This window comes from Abrus precatorius, unplaced genomic scaffold, assembly GCF_003935025.1.
Source record: "Abrus precatorius isolate BTA unplaced genomic scaffold, Abrus_2018 Scaffold11, whole genome shotgun sequence".
In the NCBI taxonomy this organism is placed as follows: Eukaryota; Viridiplantae; Streptophyta; class Magnoliopsida; order Fabales; family Fabaceae; genus Abrus; species Abrus precatorius.
Genome location: NW_020874303.1, coordinates 22,184,447 through 22,198,292, shown reverse-complemented (window position 1 = coordinate 22,198,292; position 13,846 = coordinate 22,184,447). Strand labels below are relative to the sequence as shown.

The window sequence follows — 13,846 nt, the reverse complement described above, 5'->3', positions numbered from 1 at the left end:
AAACTTCACTGACTCTTCCCTTCCATTCTACTCTCCTTCCCAACGTTAAAACATAGCTTAAGGTGTTTCATACATAAAAGAGAAAATAAAGATTTTTATTTTAATAAATATAACAAGGAGAAATAATCATTATTATATATACTTTAACCTAACATCATCATTAACGTTAAACAGAAAGTCTCACAGTACCCATATCTAATTTTTCCCTTTCTTTCCTTTTTAATAGTAATTGATTGGCGTCCCAACTGTATGGAATACCACACCAACCTAATACTATCTTTACCAGTTTCAGTGAAACGTTGCCTTCAGCTCGCAGCTTTGCGAATTTGCAATTATCAGCTTCTAATATCTACATTTTTATCTTTTTTATTTGGAATTGTATCAGGTAAAATATCAGCTGATAATTCCTTTAAATAATTTGCAAAACATATACAGAATATTTCTTGAAATGTTTTCATATTTTGTTTCATTAAAAAGGTCAAAATATAAACAATAATATCCATTCGAAATGTTTCATTTAATTTAATTAAATGGAATGTTTAATGTATGATACTCTTCGGCATGTAGTTCTGCCTTTTTGTAGTTTCTATCCTGGCAGCAATATAGAATTTGTTGACTACTGATTGAATTATGTGTTAGGTTAGGTTGTGATTTTGTATTATGGTTGGCTTATCTTTTGGACGAATGAGGTGGGTTTAACGGTGGAGTTTTCTCAATTTTATCATAAATAATTTTTTAATGTGTATCTAAAACACTTAAGAGATAAAAATAATAAGTTTTTATTCAAATTTACAACATTTATTATTAATAATGTATTGAAATGTGATATATTATTTTTTATAAAAAGTTATTATACAAAAAATTTTATTGTATGCTTTTAGACACATCAAAAAATTCGTATAATAAATTATAGTCCTAAAGCTTTCTGTTTAATTCTGTATCTATTTTCTGATTTAATGTACATATTAATGTAAACACTTGGCCACTATTATTCCACTTCAATTTGTAATGACGTTGCCTCACTTTACTTTTTGAGTTATATTATCTTTACAATGATTTTTCATATCAATTTCTCTCAAGGGACTTGTTTAAAATCCATTTTAATCTGATCTGTAAATATTTTTGTACTCTACGAAAGGTTCAGTCAGACCAATGCAGACATGCAGGTCATACAACAGAATATTGGTATGTTTTGAGCTATTTGCTCCATTGTGGATTGAGCTACTATTTTATATATTTGGCTATTTGCCCCATTTTATAGAGCTACAATTATTGCTAGAATTGTAAGACTAATTGTAGTTTTAGTCCTCTTATTTTAATATATGCAAATTCGGTCCTCTTAATTTTTTTATTAAGATTTACTGCTCTTTTTCTGATTATTTAATCAGTCCAAAGACATATTAAAAAAACAAAAAATAATATATATTTTTTAAATTGTAGCATAAAATAACGTGTGTGTTATTTAGACATTGAATTCTGTGTTATCATGTTACTTTCAATAATAACTTAGAAGTTCTTATTGTGTATCCTTACACCTTAGACATATGTTAAAAAAGTTGTTAATTAAATTAAGTCCCTTCCTTTCAATATTTCATCTAATAATTAACGTAAGATTGAAAGGAAACTATTATTTCTTTGTATGGATAAATGAACAAAATCAGGAATACCACTGATATTAACCTTATGTGATTAAACTATATGTTGCATCTGTCATAACCAGAGAACCAAGATTGCTCTGATAATCTTGCAAGCTCACTATCCTCTTCGTTACAAAATAGCTCAAATTGATCATTAAAATTGAGTGGCATCTTGGTGTCATCAGAAGTAGGGATGACAAAGTCATCAGAAGTAGGGATGACAAAGTCATCAAAAGTAGGTTGTATAGCTTCCTTAGGTAAATTTGTTTTGGCATGTAGCTCATTAAGTGTGCTAATCTCCTTCTCATGTTTCTTCTTCAATTTATCAATCTGTTTGTATGCCTTTGCAGCTTCCTGCTCTGCCTCCATCGCCCGCTTCTGCAAATTATTACATCTTAGAGTTAGATTCAAATAGTGAGCTGAGCTGCACATCTTCTTAATAGAAATTCAATTGAGAGAAATATATTATTAATAAATATTTGAGAGAAAGAGACTTCAAACACACACACACACACACACAAGATATACATTTAATGGGTGAGACTTTTCTTATGTGAATGGGTCGTATGAACCATAAATAGATGGCCATGCTTCAAAGTTTTTAAAAGTCATATGATCACATAAAAAAGTTAAGTGGCTTTTTAACCATTCATAATAAGGAGGGGGTGGAGAAAAAATGTTTCTTCTTTTTACAAAATGTGCATATAAAAAGAAAAACAATTGACGTACACAATAGAATGCTATTGCCATGAATGTAAATGTCTTAAGTTCTTTATAACATGAATACCCAATAAAATTATCTATTTACCATGTGCTTCAAATGAGTTTTAGCAATTAAAAATAAAAACTACAAGTTATTTCTCCTCTTTCATCTTTTTATCTTCCTTCAGTTTAAGTTGTCTATTTCTTGAAATTTGAAAATAGTATAAAGGGTGGAAACCTTTTTTCTTAACCTATTGCAATAACCATTTTCCAATCAAATCAAGTTATTCCAACTAGCTTTGCATACTATGTTGCTGCCTGGCACCAACATATCTATTATAACACCGGTTCACTTCTAATAATATCTTATTGTCACTCTACACTCCCTTGTCCTCAAATTGAATAAGAATGACATTGATACTACTTGATCTTGTCACAGGAAATCAATAATCAAAGTTTCTACTGATGGCTAACCTTCTAAATAATTTAATATCCAATTTTTACTCTCTACGAGTCTACATAGCATGAGAATAGAAGAAACAGATGGGTGTTTTTTAAAAAGATCAAAGGACATCATCAATTGATCAGTCCAGGACAATATTGGTGATGATGATGTAAAGTTGGAAGACTGTGAGGGAAGAAGGGGGGGGGGGGGGGAGGGGGGTGCATGATGCTGACAAAAGCAACATGTGTCAGCAAAAATATTGAACATGTGCATTGATTTTTTTTTTCAAGCTTTTCAAATGGTAAAGATTGAAATTTGAAAATACACGTTGATTCTTTAATCACCTGGGCGGAAATGACACCTTCTTCTGCTTCTTTAAGTCGCACAAGGAGTTCACCTGCAGCTTGCACTGCTTCAGCTGTATTCTTCAATTGAGCCCGAAGCCCCCTATTTTCATCTCTTAGAATTCGCATTTCTTTTTCTTTTTCTGCTTTTAGTGCTGAAATCTCTGCAGCAAGGGCATTTATGAATTTGGACTCTGCACCTCTTACACCTGCTTTCATAGATGCTTTCTTGACATCATCGATTCCATCCTGGATCATTCTATGCCTTTCAAGCAATTGGACATGCTTCTCTTCCAAATCAGCATACTGCTCTAAAATTCTTGCATGTCCTTCTATAGCTACTTGCATTGCTTTATTCAGTTCCTCAGCACACTTCCTTTCACTATCTAGTTCCTGCTTCCTCTTTTCAGCTAGTAACCTGTTAGCTTCAAGTTCAGCTCTCAGTTCTTCAGTTAGAGAAATCCACCTGCTTTCTGCCTTGGTCCATTGACTTCTTTCCTGTTCAAATTTTACTTTGGCACTGTCTTCAGTTGATTCTGGATTTACATTTGCTCCAGTGATAGCCTCCATTGAATCTGGAATGGAAGTGAGCTTTGTTGCCAAACTAGGTCTAGATGAATAAGTCAATTGCAATAGCGGACATTGCTTTATAGCAGAAGAGGATGAAGAGTCAACATAAAAGTGAAGCAGATTTCTTAAACTACATATCTCTTCCATCAACACTTCCCTCTCCCCAAATTGGTAAAAATTCTGATACTCTTGTAACTCATCTTGTACTCTTTTTAATTCTATCTTCATTTTCAGAACTTCTGGATGATGCTCATAGTTCTCCTTTAAAAGCTGTTGAATAGTGGGTAAAATCCTAAATACTAGCCATCAAAGAAAGTAATCATAAAAAAGAAATGATAAAATAACTTATTTCTACCTTGTGTTCATGTGTGATGGACACCAACTCTTCTTCCCTAATCTGTGTTTTTGTGGCATTGCATTCCCTTTCATGCTCGTACTTTTGCAACTACAAATGTGATTGGAAAAAGAAAATAGTCAAATAAAAGAAAAACAATGCCCACAGATGGTTGTCAATAAACAAACAGAAAGTTACCAAGCAATTGAGCTGCATTATCTCTGAAGTCTGCTTTGCACAGAACTCTTCGAGTGCCATTTCTCTCCTTATGGATCCTGCCAAAACCTTCTCTACTGCCTATATTACAAAAGAAAGAAATAAAAATAGATTGAATTTAAGCTATACCAGACAATGCAGTTGATATCATTACACTCACTTTCAGAACTTGCTTCTTTGGCTTATCAGTAGAATCAGGGCAATCAATAGGTATAAGCTGCATGTTGGAACTATTGTCAGTGTCACTGACATCAAGCTGCATTCTGCTTTTACAGTTATTACAGGAAAACACAACATGATCTTCATTTTCAGTGTTATCATTTAGAAAAGCCTGCACTCCCACATCAACTTTGTCCACCGGAAAAATTAGCCTGGAATCTTTGGCTCTCAGTGAGAGACTCAATAACGATGCTCCATGATGGGTTCTATCAATAATTTCAAGACCATGGCAGATGCTTGCTGCTAAATTACCAGTTTTAGCAGGGAAATTTGGAGCTGTCTGGCTAGACAGAGCAGTAGACAAGCATTTTTTATCAACAGTTTTTGTATCTCTCTCATTTTCTCCATAAAGCGTATTCTCAGAAGGAGACTGCATCAATGAGGTCCTCAAGCTTTTCCTGCTGCTGCTAATTGTTGGCGAAACACTGGGAGTTGTAGATTTGAGGATGGGCGATGTATCACTTTGAACTATGCCGAGGCTAGCAGGGGTATCACAATTCATTCCAGCACTAGGAGAATCAATAGATCCATTGGCGGCTGAAAAACCAGCAAAACCTCCATTGGAATTGTGGAGAACTACAGCATGATCCTCAACACCTTCCTCGACAATTTCCATCTCCTCATCACCATCATCATCAATGTGAGGTAGTGATAATGGGCGACTGAGGCTAGACTGCAATAAATTCAAACTTTTTCTGATCCAAGCTGCTGAATGACCTCCACTTCCATCACTTGGACCGTAACCATTTCCTTTAATTCGATGAAGTTCATCCTGTTTGATTTCTTACAGTTATATATGAAACAAATTTTATGTACCAGCCCAGAAAAAAAAATATTGATCACAGTGGAAGAGAGATACCCTGAGTTGGCGTATCACTTCTCGCAATTGGTTCACATCATCGTGCATTACTTCATTAACAACTGCTTTGTTCTTGATAGCTTTGACACGTTGTGCAAATCTCAATGTACTAAAAGTTTCACTCTTACAGCTGCAATTGTTAACTCGTCTTAAATACAGAATATATTAAGAGCCAGATAATTTTCAAATCTCTAGTAGTTGATAATATCTACCTTTGTGCTGGGGAAATAGCACAAACAAATGCTAATTTTGCATTTCCTCCAAGAGATTCCTGCAATAAAAATGTCAACCTGGAGTCTCTATACGGTATATGCCGCTGCTTTCCAGTCTGAGAAACTTCAGCAAGAATGTTTATCAAATTCCTGCAGTCCAATTTAACCTCAGTAAGTACTTGGAAGGATGGGAAAGAGAGTGCTCAGAATTTGGCAATAAGGAAGATATTAAAATGATGAATGAGTAATAAAATGGTAAGAAACTGTAATTTTCAGCTTTGAATTATATACAAGCAATTGTTAGAGTAAGTTATGTGCCTTGCCCACAATTCAATCTGTGGGCAATATATTAAGAAAGTAAGTTCTAGGAAGGATGGAATGAGACTGCAGAATTTGGCAGTAAGGAAGATATTAATATGCTGAATGAGTAATAAAATGGTAAGAAATAGTAATTTTCAGCTTTGAATAATATCCAAGCAATTGTTAGAGTAAATTAAGTGCCTTGCCAACAATACAATCAGTGGGCAAGCATTTATGTCTAAAATGATAGAAGAATGCAAAACCTGTATTGAACAAGCCTTGTAAAGGCTACATGCTTATAGATGCTATATACACATTATGGGGTTTGATTGAAGGAAACAAAAAGACCAGAACATGGTTTTCATTGATATAGAAAAAAGTCTGGTATGGTTCCACAAGAAGTCCTATGGAAGACTAGTGTATTCAAAAGAAAGTTGAAGTAGTACCTATTGATGAAAACATGACAAAAAATGCTTGCCTAAGTTGGTTTGTCATGTGAGAAGACTAGCACAAGGTCCAGCAAGAAGAGCATACTCTAAATGAATTTATAAAAATATGACTTGATGATATAATAGCACTGTTTGATCCATGGAATCAACCCAACAACCTGTGGGATAACAAGGTACTTGCCACAGTACCCCTAAACTTGAGAGGACATTGAACACCCTATTTAAATTGACGGTTATGATACCTTTAATATTTTAGAGATTAACAGATATTTACATCATTTTCAAATAAACCACTAACCCTACTCTCTATTAATACTAATAATGATAATTGTTCTACGTGTGAGAGAACATTCTATGCCCTTTTGATTTACAAGGAAGAGTAGAAATTATTGGATAACAATTAGTTGGTTGTTCTTGTTGTAGCAATGATTTTCTCACATTAAGCTTCATCTTTCCATTGCCCATGTTGCAGGGTATCATGAACTTTAGATGATTTCTAGGACTCAATGTGGTTTTAGCAGCTTCCATGACAAAACCTTCCACTTCACTATTCACAATTCCCATTTTGCTCACAATTTCTACCAGTTGACTATCTTTAAAGCTAAATTCATCTTTTCCTTAAGTTTTCATCTTCCATTAAATATGTTACCAAAGGATTTTGATTCAAAGCTATTCATTGTTTGTTTATGTAATTTGTATTTCAACTCTGATATCAAATATCAGTATACACATGCATTTTAAAACATACCCAAGCTGTGAAAGTGATCTATTGATATTGCCAGCTTCCTTCAAACGGTCTCCTGCTGCGCCTGTTAATTTTTGTCGTTCTGACCCGGCAAGATCAACAAGATTGATTTTACTTATTCTAAACCTGCTTACACCATCGGTGGTGCTCTGCAAAGTGAAAATATGAACTTACTTCAATACCTCTTCGGCAAACAGCAGAAATGAAAAACAAAAATTCAGGATTGTTAGATTTCATATTCCAATATTGCAACACATCATTTCTTTTAAAATTTTGTCTAGTTAAAATTGTTAACTGCATGGCCTTTCAATCTACATACAACCCATGATACAATTTATCTAACATTATTAAAAATTATATTATTCAACAATCTCCAAGCCACAAAAGAAGAATCCATCACCTTGCATCGAGATTCAACAACACAAGTAAAAACAGTATGTGAACGTGAACTTTCAGAATTTATACTAGTTGCACCTACTCTCCTGTTTAACAAACCCTGCACAATGAAAGGTATATAATGTTCAAAACACAAGAGGAAAGGACAAAGGAAAACCTTGACAATTATGAAATTTGGAGCTCAAAAGTATATAATAAACAAAGGGGGAATATATTAAAATAATAAAAAATAAGAATTAAAATGGAAAGCTAAAATGTAAAAAAGAGTTGTTCAACTTCAAATCAGCTTGACATTTGACACATAAAACCCTGAAAGTTAAGAAAGCAACAGATGCACCATCTCAGTTTTGTTGCAGATGTAACAAGGATGCTAAGTAAATTGAAGAATGCTGCCAGTACTTCTATAAGTACCAGATATTTAAGTAAGTTTCTGATTCTCAAATGCATTAATAATATATAATTAAAAATTTTGTCTGTCTATTACTTTTGTTTCCCTTGATTATGAGAATAAAGACAACTATTACAAAAAAAATAGTCCTTGATAAATTGTCATTGGATCCTATTTGTATCCTATAAAATATCTTTGATCGACTTTTACTTATAATGGAATGGTTGAGTGGCTAAATAGGCAACAATGATGGAAGAGGAAAGCCACAACTGTCTAATATAATTGATCAAATTAAACCCAATAGACTCACCACCTAAAACAAACCATAGATTAATAATTACATAAACACATCTCACAATGACAATCTGTTAATCATTTTGTTATGCACAGGTTTATGTACCTGGATCAAAAGGTGGAGATCACCAGAAAGAAAGATATTTTATTGAATATTCTTCCTGCTGGATCAACGGAACCCAGAATGAAGAAGAGAAAAAATGTTCATAATAGAGATAGCTAGGAATTTGGGAGCCTGTCTCTCACATCTAAAACTAATTGACCCACTAACTGACTTCAATTCCAGTCTTTTCCTCTATTTATATCGTACCTTAGTTACTGCAATAAGAGAGCTAACTACTTCTGTAGCAGCTTTAACTAATAATAACTAATGGACGTTGGGCCATTCTTATTCCTTCTTGTATATATTCCCTAATTGGGCACATTGCTAACAGCATACACAGTAATCTGACATGAATTGTGCGACTTCCACCGATTTAGAAATTATAAGTATCCAGATAAAAAGAAAATACACTGCAGCTTACAGGATCAATATTGTACAACAGATCTATCTTGTTGATACAAAACTAAAATAAGCATTCTAATTTAATGAGTTTTATATTTTTGGATATTTTATACTCCAAGAATTTTAATGAGAAAAAAAGGCATTGAAGTTTAATTTAAATGCATTTAGTATAGATACAAAACACAAAATCATTTAATTTGGCAATGAGCAACATGCATATTCCCCATTTACAGGCCTCCAGAGTATCAAAAGTTAAGCTACTACAAGTATAATGAAACACACCTTTACCAAAAGCTGAGTCACATCTTTCATTGTACACACTTGCTCCTCTGTAAGATTTTCAACGTAGATGCCAGATTTGACATCTTCCCTGATCTGAATAAGCAACAAAAGACCAGTTCTAGCATATATTAGTCAAGCATGAATGAGGAAAAACTACCAACAATTTAAATTATACCTGTAGGTTTCTTTGATTCGGATCTAATAGATCTGTAATTTGCTCATTGTATATCTGCAAAACAAATTCGCACGTCAAGAGGACCAGATAACAAGGTTAAGCAGGACAGGAACATGGAAAGAAACTATTAATAGTCATTCAATTCAACCTCAAGAAAAGAGCAGCGGCACTGATACTTGAGTTGCTTGTCAGAATGCTTAATTTGCTCCTGTGCAGGAAACACAATAATGAGCATTGTGATGAAGTTCATATAACCACAAAAGGGCTTAATCAGGAATAGAACTTATGCTTACTTCATTTATGCGGGCAAAGAGTCGCTCAAAAACACGAGGGGCAAGGCCTTGTTGGTCATTTGTTGAACTGTCATCTGACAAAGCATTGGCAGGACCCCACATGGTATAAGTCTTCCCACTCCCGGTCTACAGAACTTTGAAAATCAATATAATCACAAATAGCAAGAGCAACATAACAGCACGACAGACAATTGGAAGAAACCTGGCCATAAGCGAAAACTGAACTATTGACTCCAGCCAAGCAATTGTCTACAAGAGGCACCCCAACAAGCTCGAAAATATCTAACTGCAAAAAGAAGACAGGAATCCCATGAAATCACAAGAGACAGGAATGGAACGAGAGTTCAGTATAACAAACAAAAGCATGCCTGAGTAGCGTCAGTGTGAGCAACGGAATCAAATGTGAAATTCTGACCATTGATGGACAAGGAATGAGTGGAAATCTTATGAACTATGGAATCTCCTTCGTCCTTATCACAGCACAGAGGCCTCGTCCGCACAATAACCTTGACGCCATAATGGGAGGGGGTAGCGGGAAGCGAAATATCAGGGAGTTTGCGTTTGAGAGGGTTTGGGTGGGAAGAGGGAGGCCTTGGGGGCAAGGGGCTCTTCAAAGGAGGAACGTTTTCTTTGCGTTTGCGAGAGGGTCTTGGTTTCCTCAAAGAGATAGGGTTAGGGAGCTCTGCGTTCCTCAAGATTGCATTTCTTGCCAGCATCGTTGCACTCACTGACTGTGGACAATGCGAGAGATAGTGTAAATTTTTTTTATGTGTATATTATTATAAAAATATTATCAAATTGTAAATACTGTAGGAAAAAAAATGAATGTCTCATACAATGTCATGTGCATAGTTCCAAGTGACAAAATATTACTTTTATATATAAAATAACAATTGGAATTTAACCAAAATTTTAAAATACACAATGTTTTTTAATAATTAATAACTTAAATACCGACAAAATTAGTGTGCAAAGTGCAATAGACAAAATACTTAAGACTTTTCCATACCACGTCATTAATTCTAAGAATAAATTTTTATCCGTTATAATAATAATAAAAGTATTATGTACACAAAAAATGATTAATCAATGCTTTTAAAATAGTACTTATTAATGAATCAATAAAAAAATATTATTAAGAGTACAACGTTGATTCCGAAGATTCCCCGAAATAGTAAGGGCACGATCCAGCAGTGAGATATTGTACTGCGTATTAAGCTGAGTTGCAACGTGTTATCTGACAAAAGGATGTTTTCCTTCAGTAGCATTATCTATTAACGGCAAAATCTCTTCCTCTTTCACATAAGTTAGTCTCGAGACCAATTGCCTGGCAAGAACTGCAAATACCCGATTGAAGTGCAAAATTAGGACGACGGTATGCCCCTGCAATATTCATGTTTCATACACACAAAGAAGAAAACAAGGTTGAACCCGGTTACTAAGTGGTCTAAGAAACCGTAACCATGTCTACACAATTTCCAGAGAACACGATACAGTTCTATAAAACTGGGAGAAATTTACTCCACTGTTTCCTCCTAACACTCGGAGAAAATATGGAAAACTAGGAGAAGTGACTTCTACAACATACTAAGAATTGACAAAAGTTTTCATTATTGTTAAGCAAGTCAACTTATTGTCAATTGCTATTTTAACATTTTAATGCTGGGTAACGATATAGTTGCATAAAAAAATACAAGAGACTACCCAACCAAGCGAAGAACCAAGCACCGTATTGAGGTTAGTAATACAACATGGTGTAAGAATGAAATGATAAATGTTAAATTGTAGGACAATTAAAATATATATCTTGTGAGTAGTTAGTTAATAACCCCATTTATTAATAATTAAACAATTAGTAGCAAATTAATAAAGTTTTCCTCTTCCTTTTCCTAGTTTTCTAAAGAGCAGTGGCAGTCAAAGTAGGAAGCTGCTCAACAGGTATTGTTAAGCTATGCGATATATTACTATGGAATCTAGTATCAACTAAGGGATTTTCAGAGAGTTATATATCTTACATGCTGTCTCAAACTGTTAATAAGCTCTGACCCAGCCATATCGTTCACCAACTGTTTCTTTCTATTCATTTTCCAAATCTAGCCACGGAAACATGTTCCAGTCCCCACCATTCAATCTCATTGGCTGGATGATATTTGGTAGCGTTATCCAATGTGGTATGATATCCCATCACTTTACTTCTATTTGAAATGGTATCTCTCTTCAGTAAATGCCATTTCACAACACTAAAAATGGTAGCTCAATATGCCTTTCACGACAGCACCATCCACCTATGCATAAACAGATAATCCAGCTTAATATGCCTTTAGACACTGCTACACAATGCAAAGGCCCTGACCAAGCAGAAGATAGAAATAGAGGGAAAGGAAGATTAGTTTGAAACTAATAAATAGGGGTGCTGATGGCCCATTAATTGTTTTGGCATATAAAACAACTGGGGCCTCCAAGGTACGATGATGTTCCTTATTGTTAAGATATCATGTATTAATTAGGAATAGAGTTAAAATATTTCTTACAAGGGTATGAGTAATTTTTCTCCTATAAGTTAATTTTTAAAAGTAAGTTAAGCCTAAATTTTTTTAAACTATTCCAATTTTACATTGAAAATATAAACTTCACTTTGTAATTTCATTTAAGGTCATCAAAGGTTCAAACATAATATCATGTACACGATGAATAAAGATTTCATATTGCAGTTCTACTTAGGGTGCATGTTCCAATTTTACAATACCAATAAAATTCATTTTGAAAATGCTCCAGCATAGCATTCAAGTTTTACATCATGAATAAGATTTCACACTGAAGTTTCCTTTAACGATCATCAAAGCATCCAATCTGCGTTTAAAATTTTGTAAAACAGAATTTATCTTGCAGTAGGGTCATTAAGCCTCCAACATATCATCTCAGATTTACACTAAGAATGAAAAATTCATAATGCAATCGGGCAAACTCCATTTAGGTGCATAACATTGATCGTCGATAGTGTTTTCAAAAAACGATATCGATATTGAAAATGGAGAGAGAAATATGTGTGGCAGTGATGATGGGCCTTAAATATCAAGAAAGATTCAAAATTAGACATTGAAATTAGTGATACCTTTCCAAGGACTGATGATTCAACTCCTAGGAAGAAGACCATTGGTGAGCACATTATTGAGTGAGAAGCCTTGAATCTGCCGTCTCCAAGGACTTATTTATATGATGGTGAGTGTCACGACCAGACCAGACCTCTGGGCCGTGACCGGTCCCACACGGAAGCCTTTCTGATATTTGACTCATCTATACGCATAATTGCTCATTAAAATATCCAGAACTTCAATCAAAATATCCATTCCTTTCAAATCCAAAAACACCAAATCCAATAATTTGGTTTCAACTTACAAATCGAATCTAAAGTTTCTTTCTGAAAACATGTTTCTCATAACAACAATTATCCAATCCTGTAAATCTAAGGGTTGTGCCCCAAATCCGTTATCATAACCATCATCACATCTGTCTATCATTACTTTCAAATACAGAATCTATGATCAATCAAATCAAACAACATACTTAATACTTTCTTTCAAAATATGCTTAGAGCAATCCAAATATAACCTTAGTTTTCAAAAATACTTTTATAAACAAACTACATGCAACCTATTCCGCTAATCCACTGGAGCTACTCTGCTGACTCGGAAATAAAACATAAACCTCTTCTCTTGACGCATACCATTCGAGCGGAACCAAAGTGTTCTACTTCTGGACTTAATATGGATGGATCAACTTCTTGCTGTATCTAAAAGGGAAGAAAGATGGGTGAGTTTCCACGAAACTCAATGAGTAGGCCTTACCTGCCTCCCACATTAAACCAACATAACACCAATCCAGAACATAATGCATAAAATTTTCAATAATGCTTTTATAATCAAAACATAAATATTCAAATATAAATGAAAACTGGAAATCACACTCAACATAATCTGCAACCAAATGCAAATACGTGTACATCCAACTATCATCATAAAAACTGCATTCATAAACAGTAGGTCAAAGGAAGTTTATATTCAAGAACTAAACATTCATGATAACTAGTTTTAACTTAGTTAGACAAGTACTCCACATGTTCCAGTTGTTAGTTGTAGCCTGATTCTATTTATATCGATTGAAAGAGAATAAAAGGATGGAAATTTAATTGATCTCCATGCCTGAGATTACATTTAATGACTCACATAAACAGTGTACTGGAGAAAGATCAACTCGTAGGAAAGGAAATCGAGTACCTATTCAGCATAATAGGCCGGATAACTCTCGTCAGGATTAAAAGGTAATTAACTCAATTAAGGGTAATTATCAAGATATTATTTACTTTAAATAAAGGGGTAAAATGAAGACTGTTTCAATAGGCCCATTACAGTGTCTATATAAGGAAGGTAAAAAGTATAGGTAAAGGGTTGACTTCTTATTATTAAATAGCATTTATTACTCAG

At 34.1% G+C, this 13,846-nt stretch overlaps 1 protein-coding gene across 4 annotated transcripts; it reads right to left on the bottom strand.

Annotated features, from left to right (window-relative positions):
- Positions 1 to 1,465: 1,465 nt before the first annotated feature.
- LOC113856625 (kinesin-like protein KIN-12B) lies at positions 1,466 to 10,215 on the bottom strand. Of its 4 annotated transcripts, none has more exons than XM_027488539.1 (15): positions 9,734 to 10,215; positions 9,568 to 9,651; positions 9,366 to 9,491; positions 9,221 to 9,280; positions 9,073 to 9,126; positions 8,898 to 8,990; positions 7,433 to 7,528; positions 7,036 to 7,181; positions 5,539 to 5,688; positions 5,327 to 5,456; positions 4,409 to 5,239; positions 4,231 to 4,329; positions 4,054 to 4,143; positions 3,129 to 3,968; positions 1,466 to 2,015 (listed from the first exon to the last, which is right to left on the bottom strand). In XM_027488539.1, the coding sequence occupies exons 1-15, from the start codon at positions 10,079 to 10,081 to the stop codon at positions 1,695 to 1,697; spliced, it is 3,468 nt and encodes a 1,155-aa protein (XP_027344340.1). In that variant the 5' UTR covers positions 10,082 to 10,215; the 3' UTR covers positions 1,466 to 1,694. The 4 variants fall into 4 exon arrangements, with proteins under 4 accessions (XP_027344340.1, XP_027344343.1, XP_027344341.1 ...); XM_027488542.1 differs by having other exon boundaries at positions 1,611 to 2,015; positions 9,781 to 10,100; XM_027488540.1 differs by having other exon boundaries at positions 1,612 to 2,015; positions 9,568 to 9,647; positions 9,730 to 10,089.
- Between the last annotated feature and the right edge of the window lie 3,631 nt (positions 10,216 to 13,846).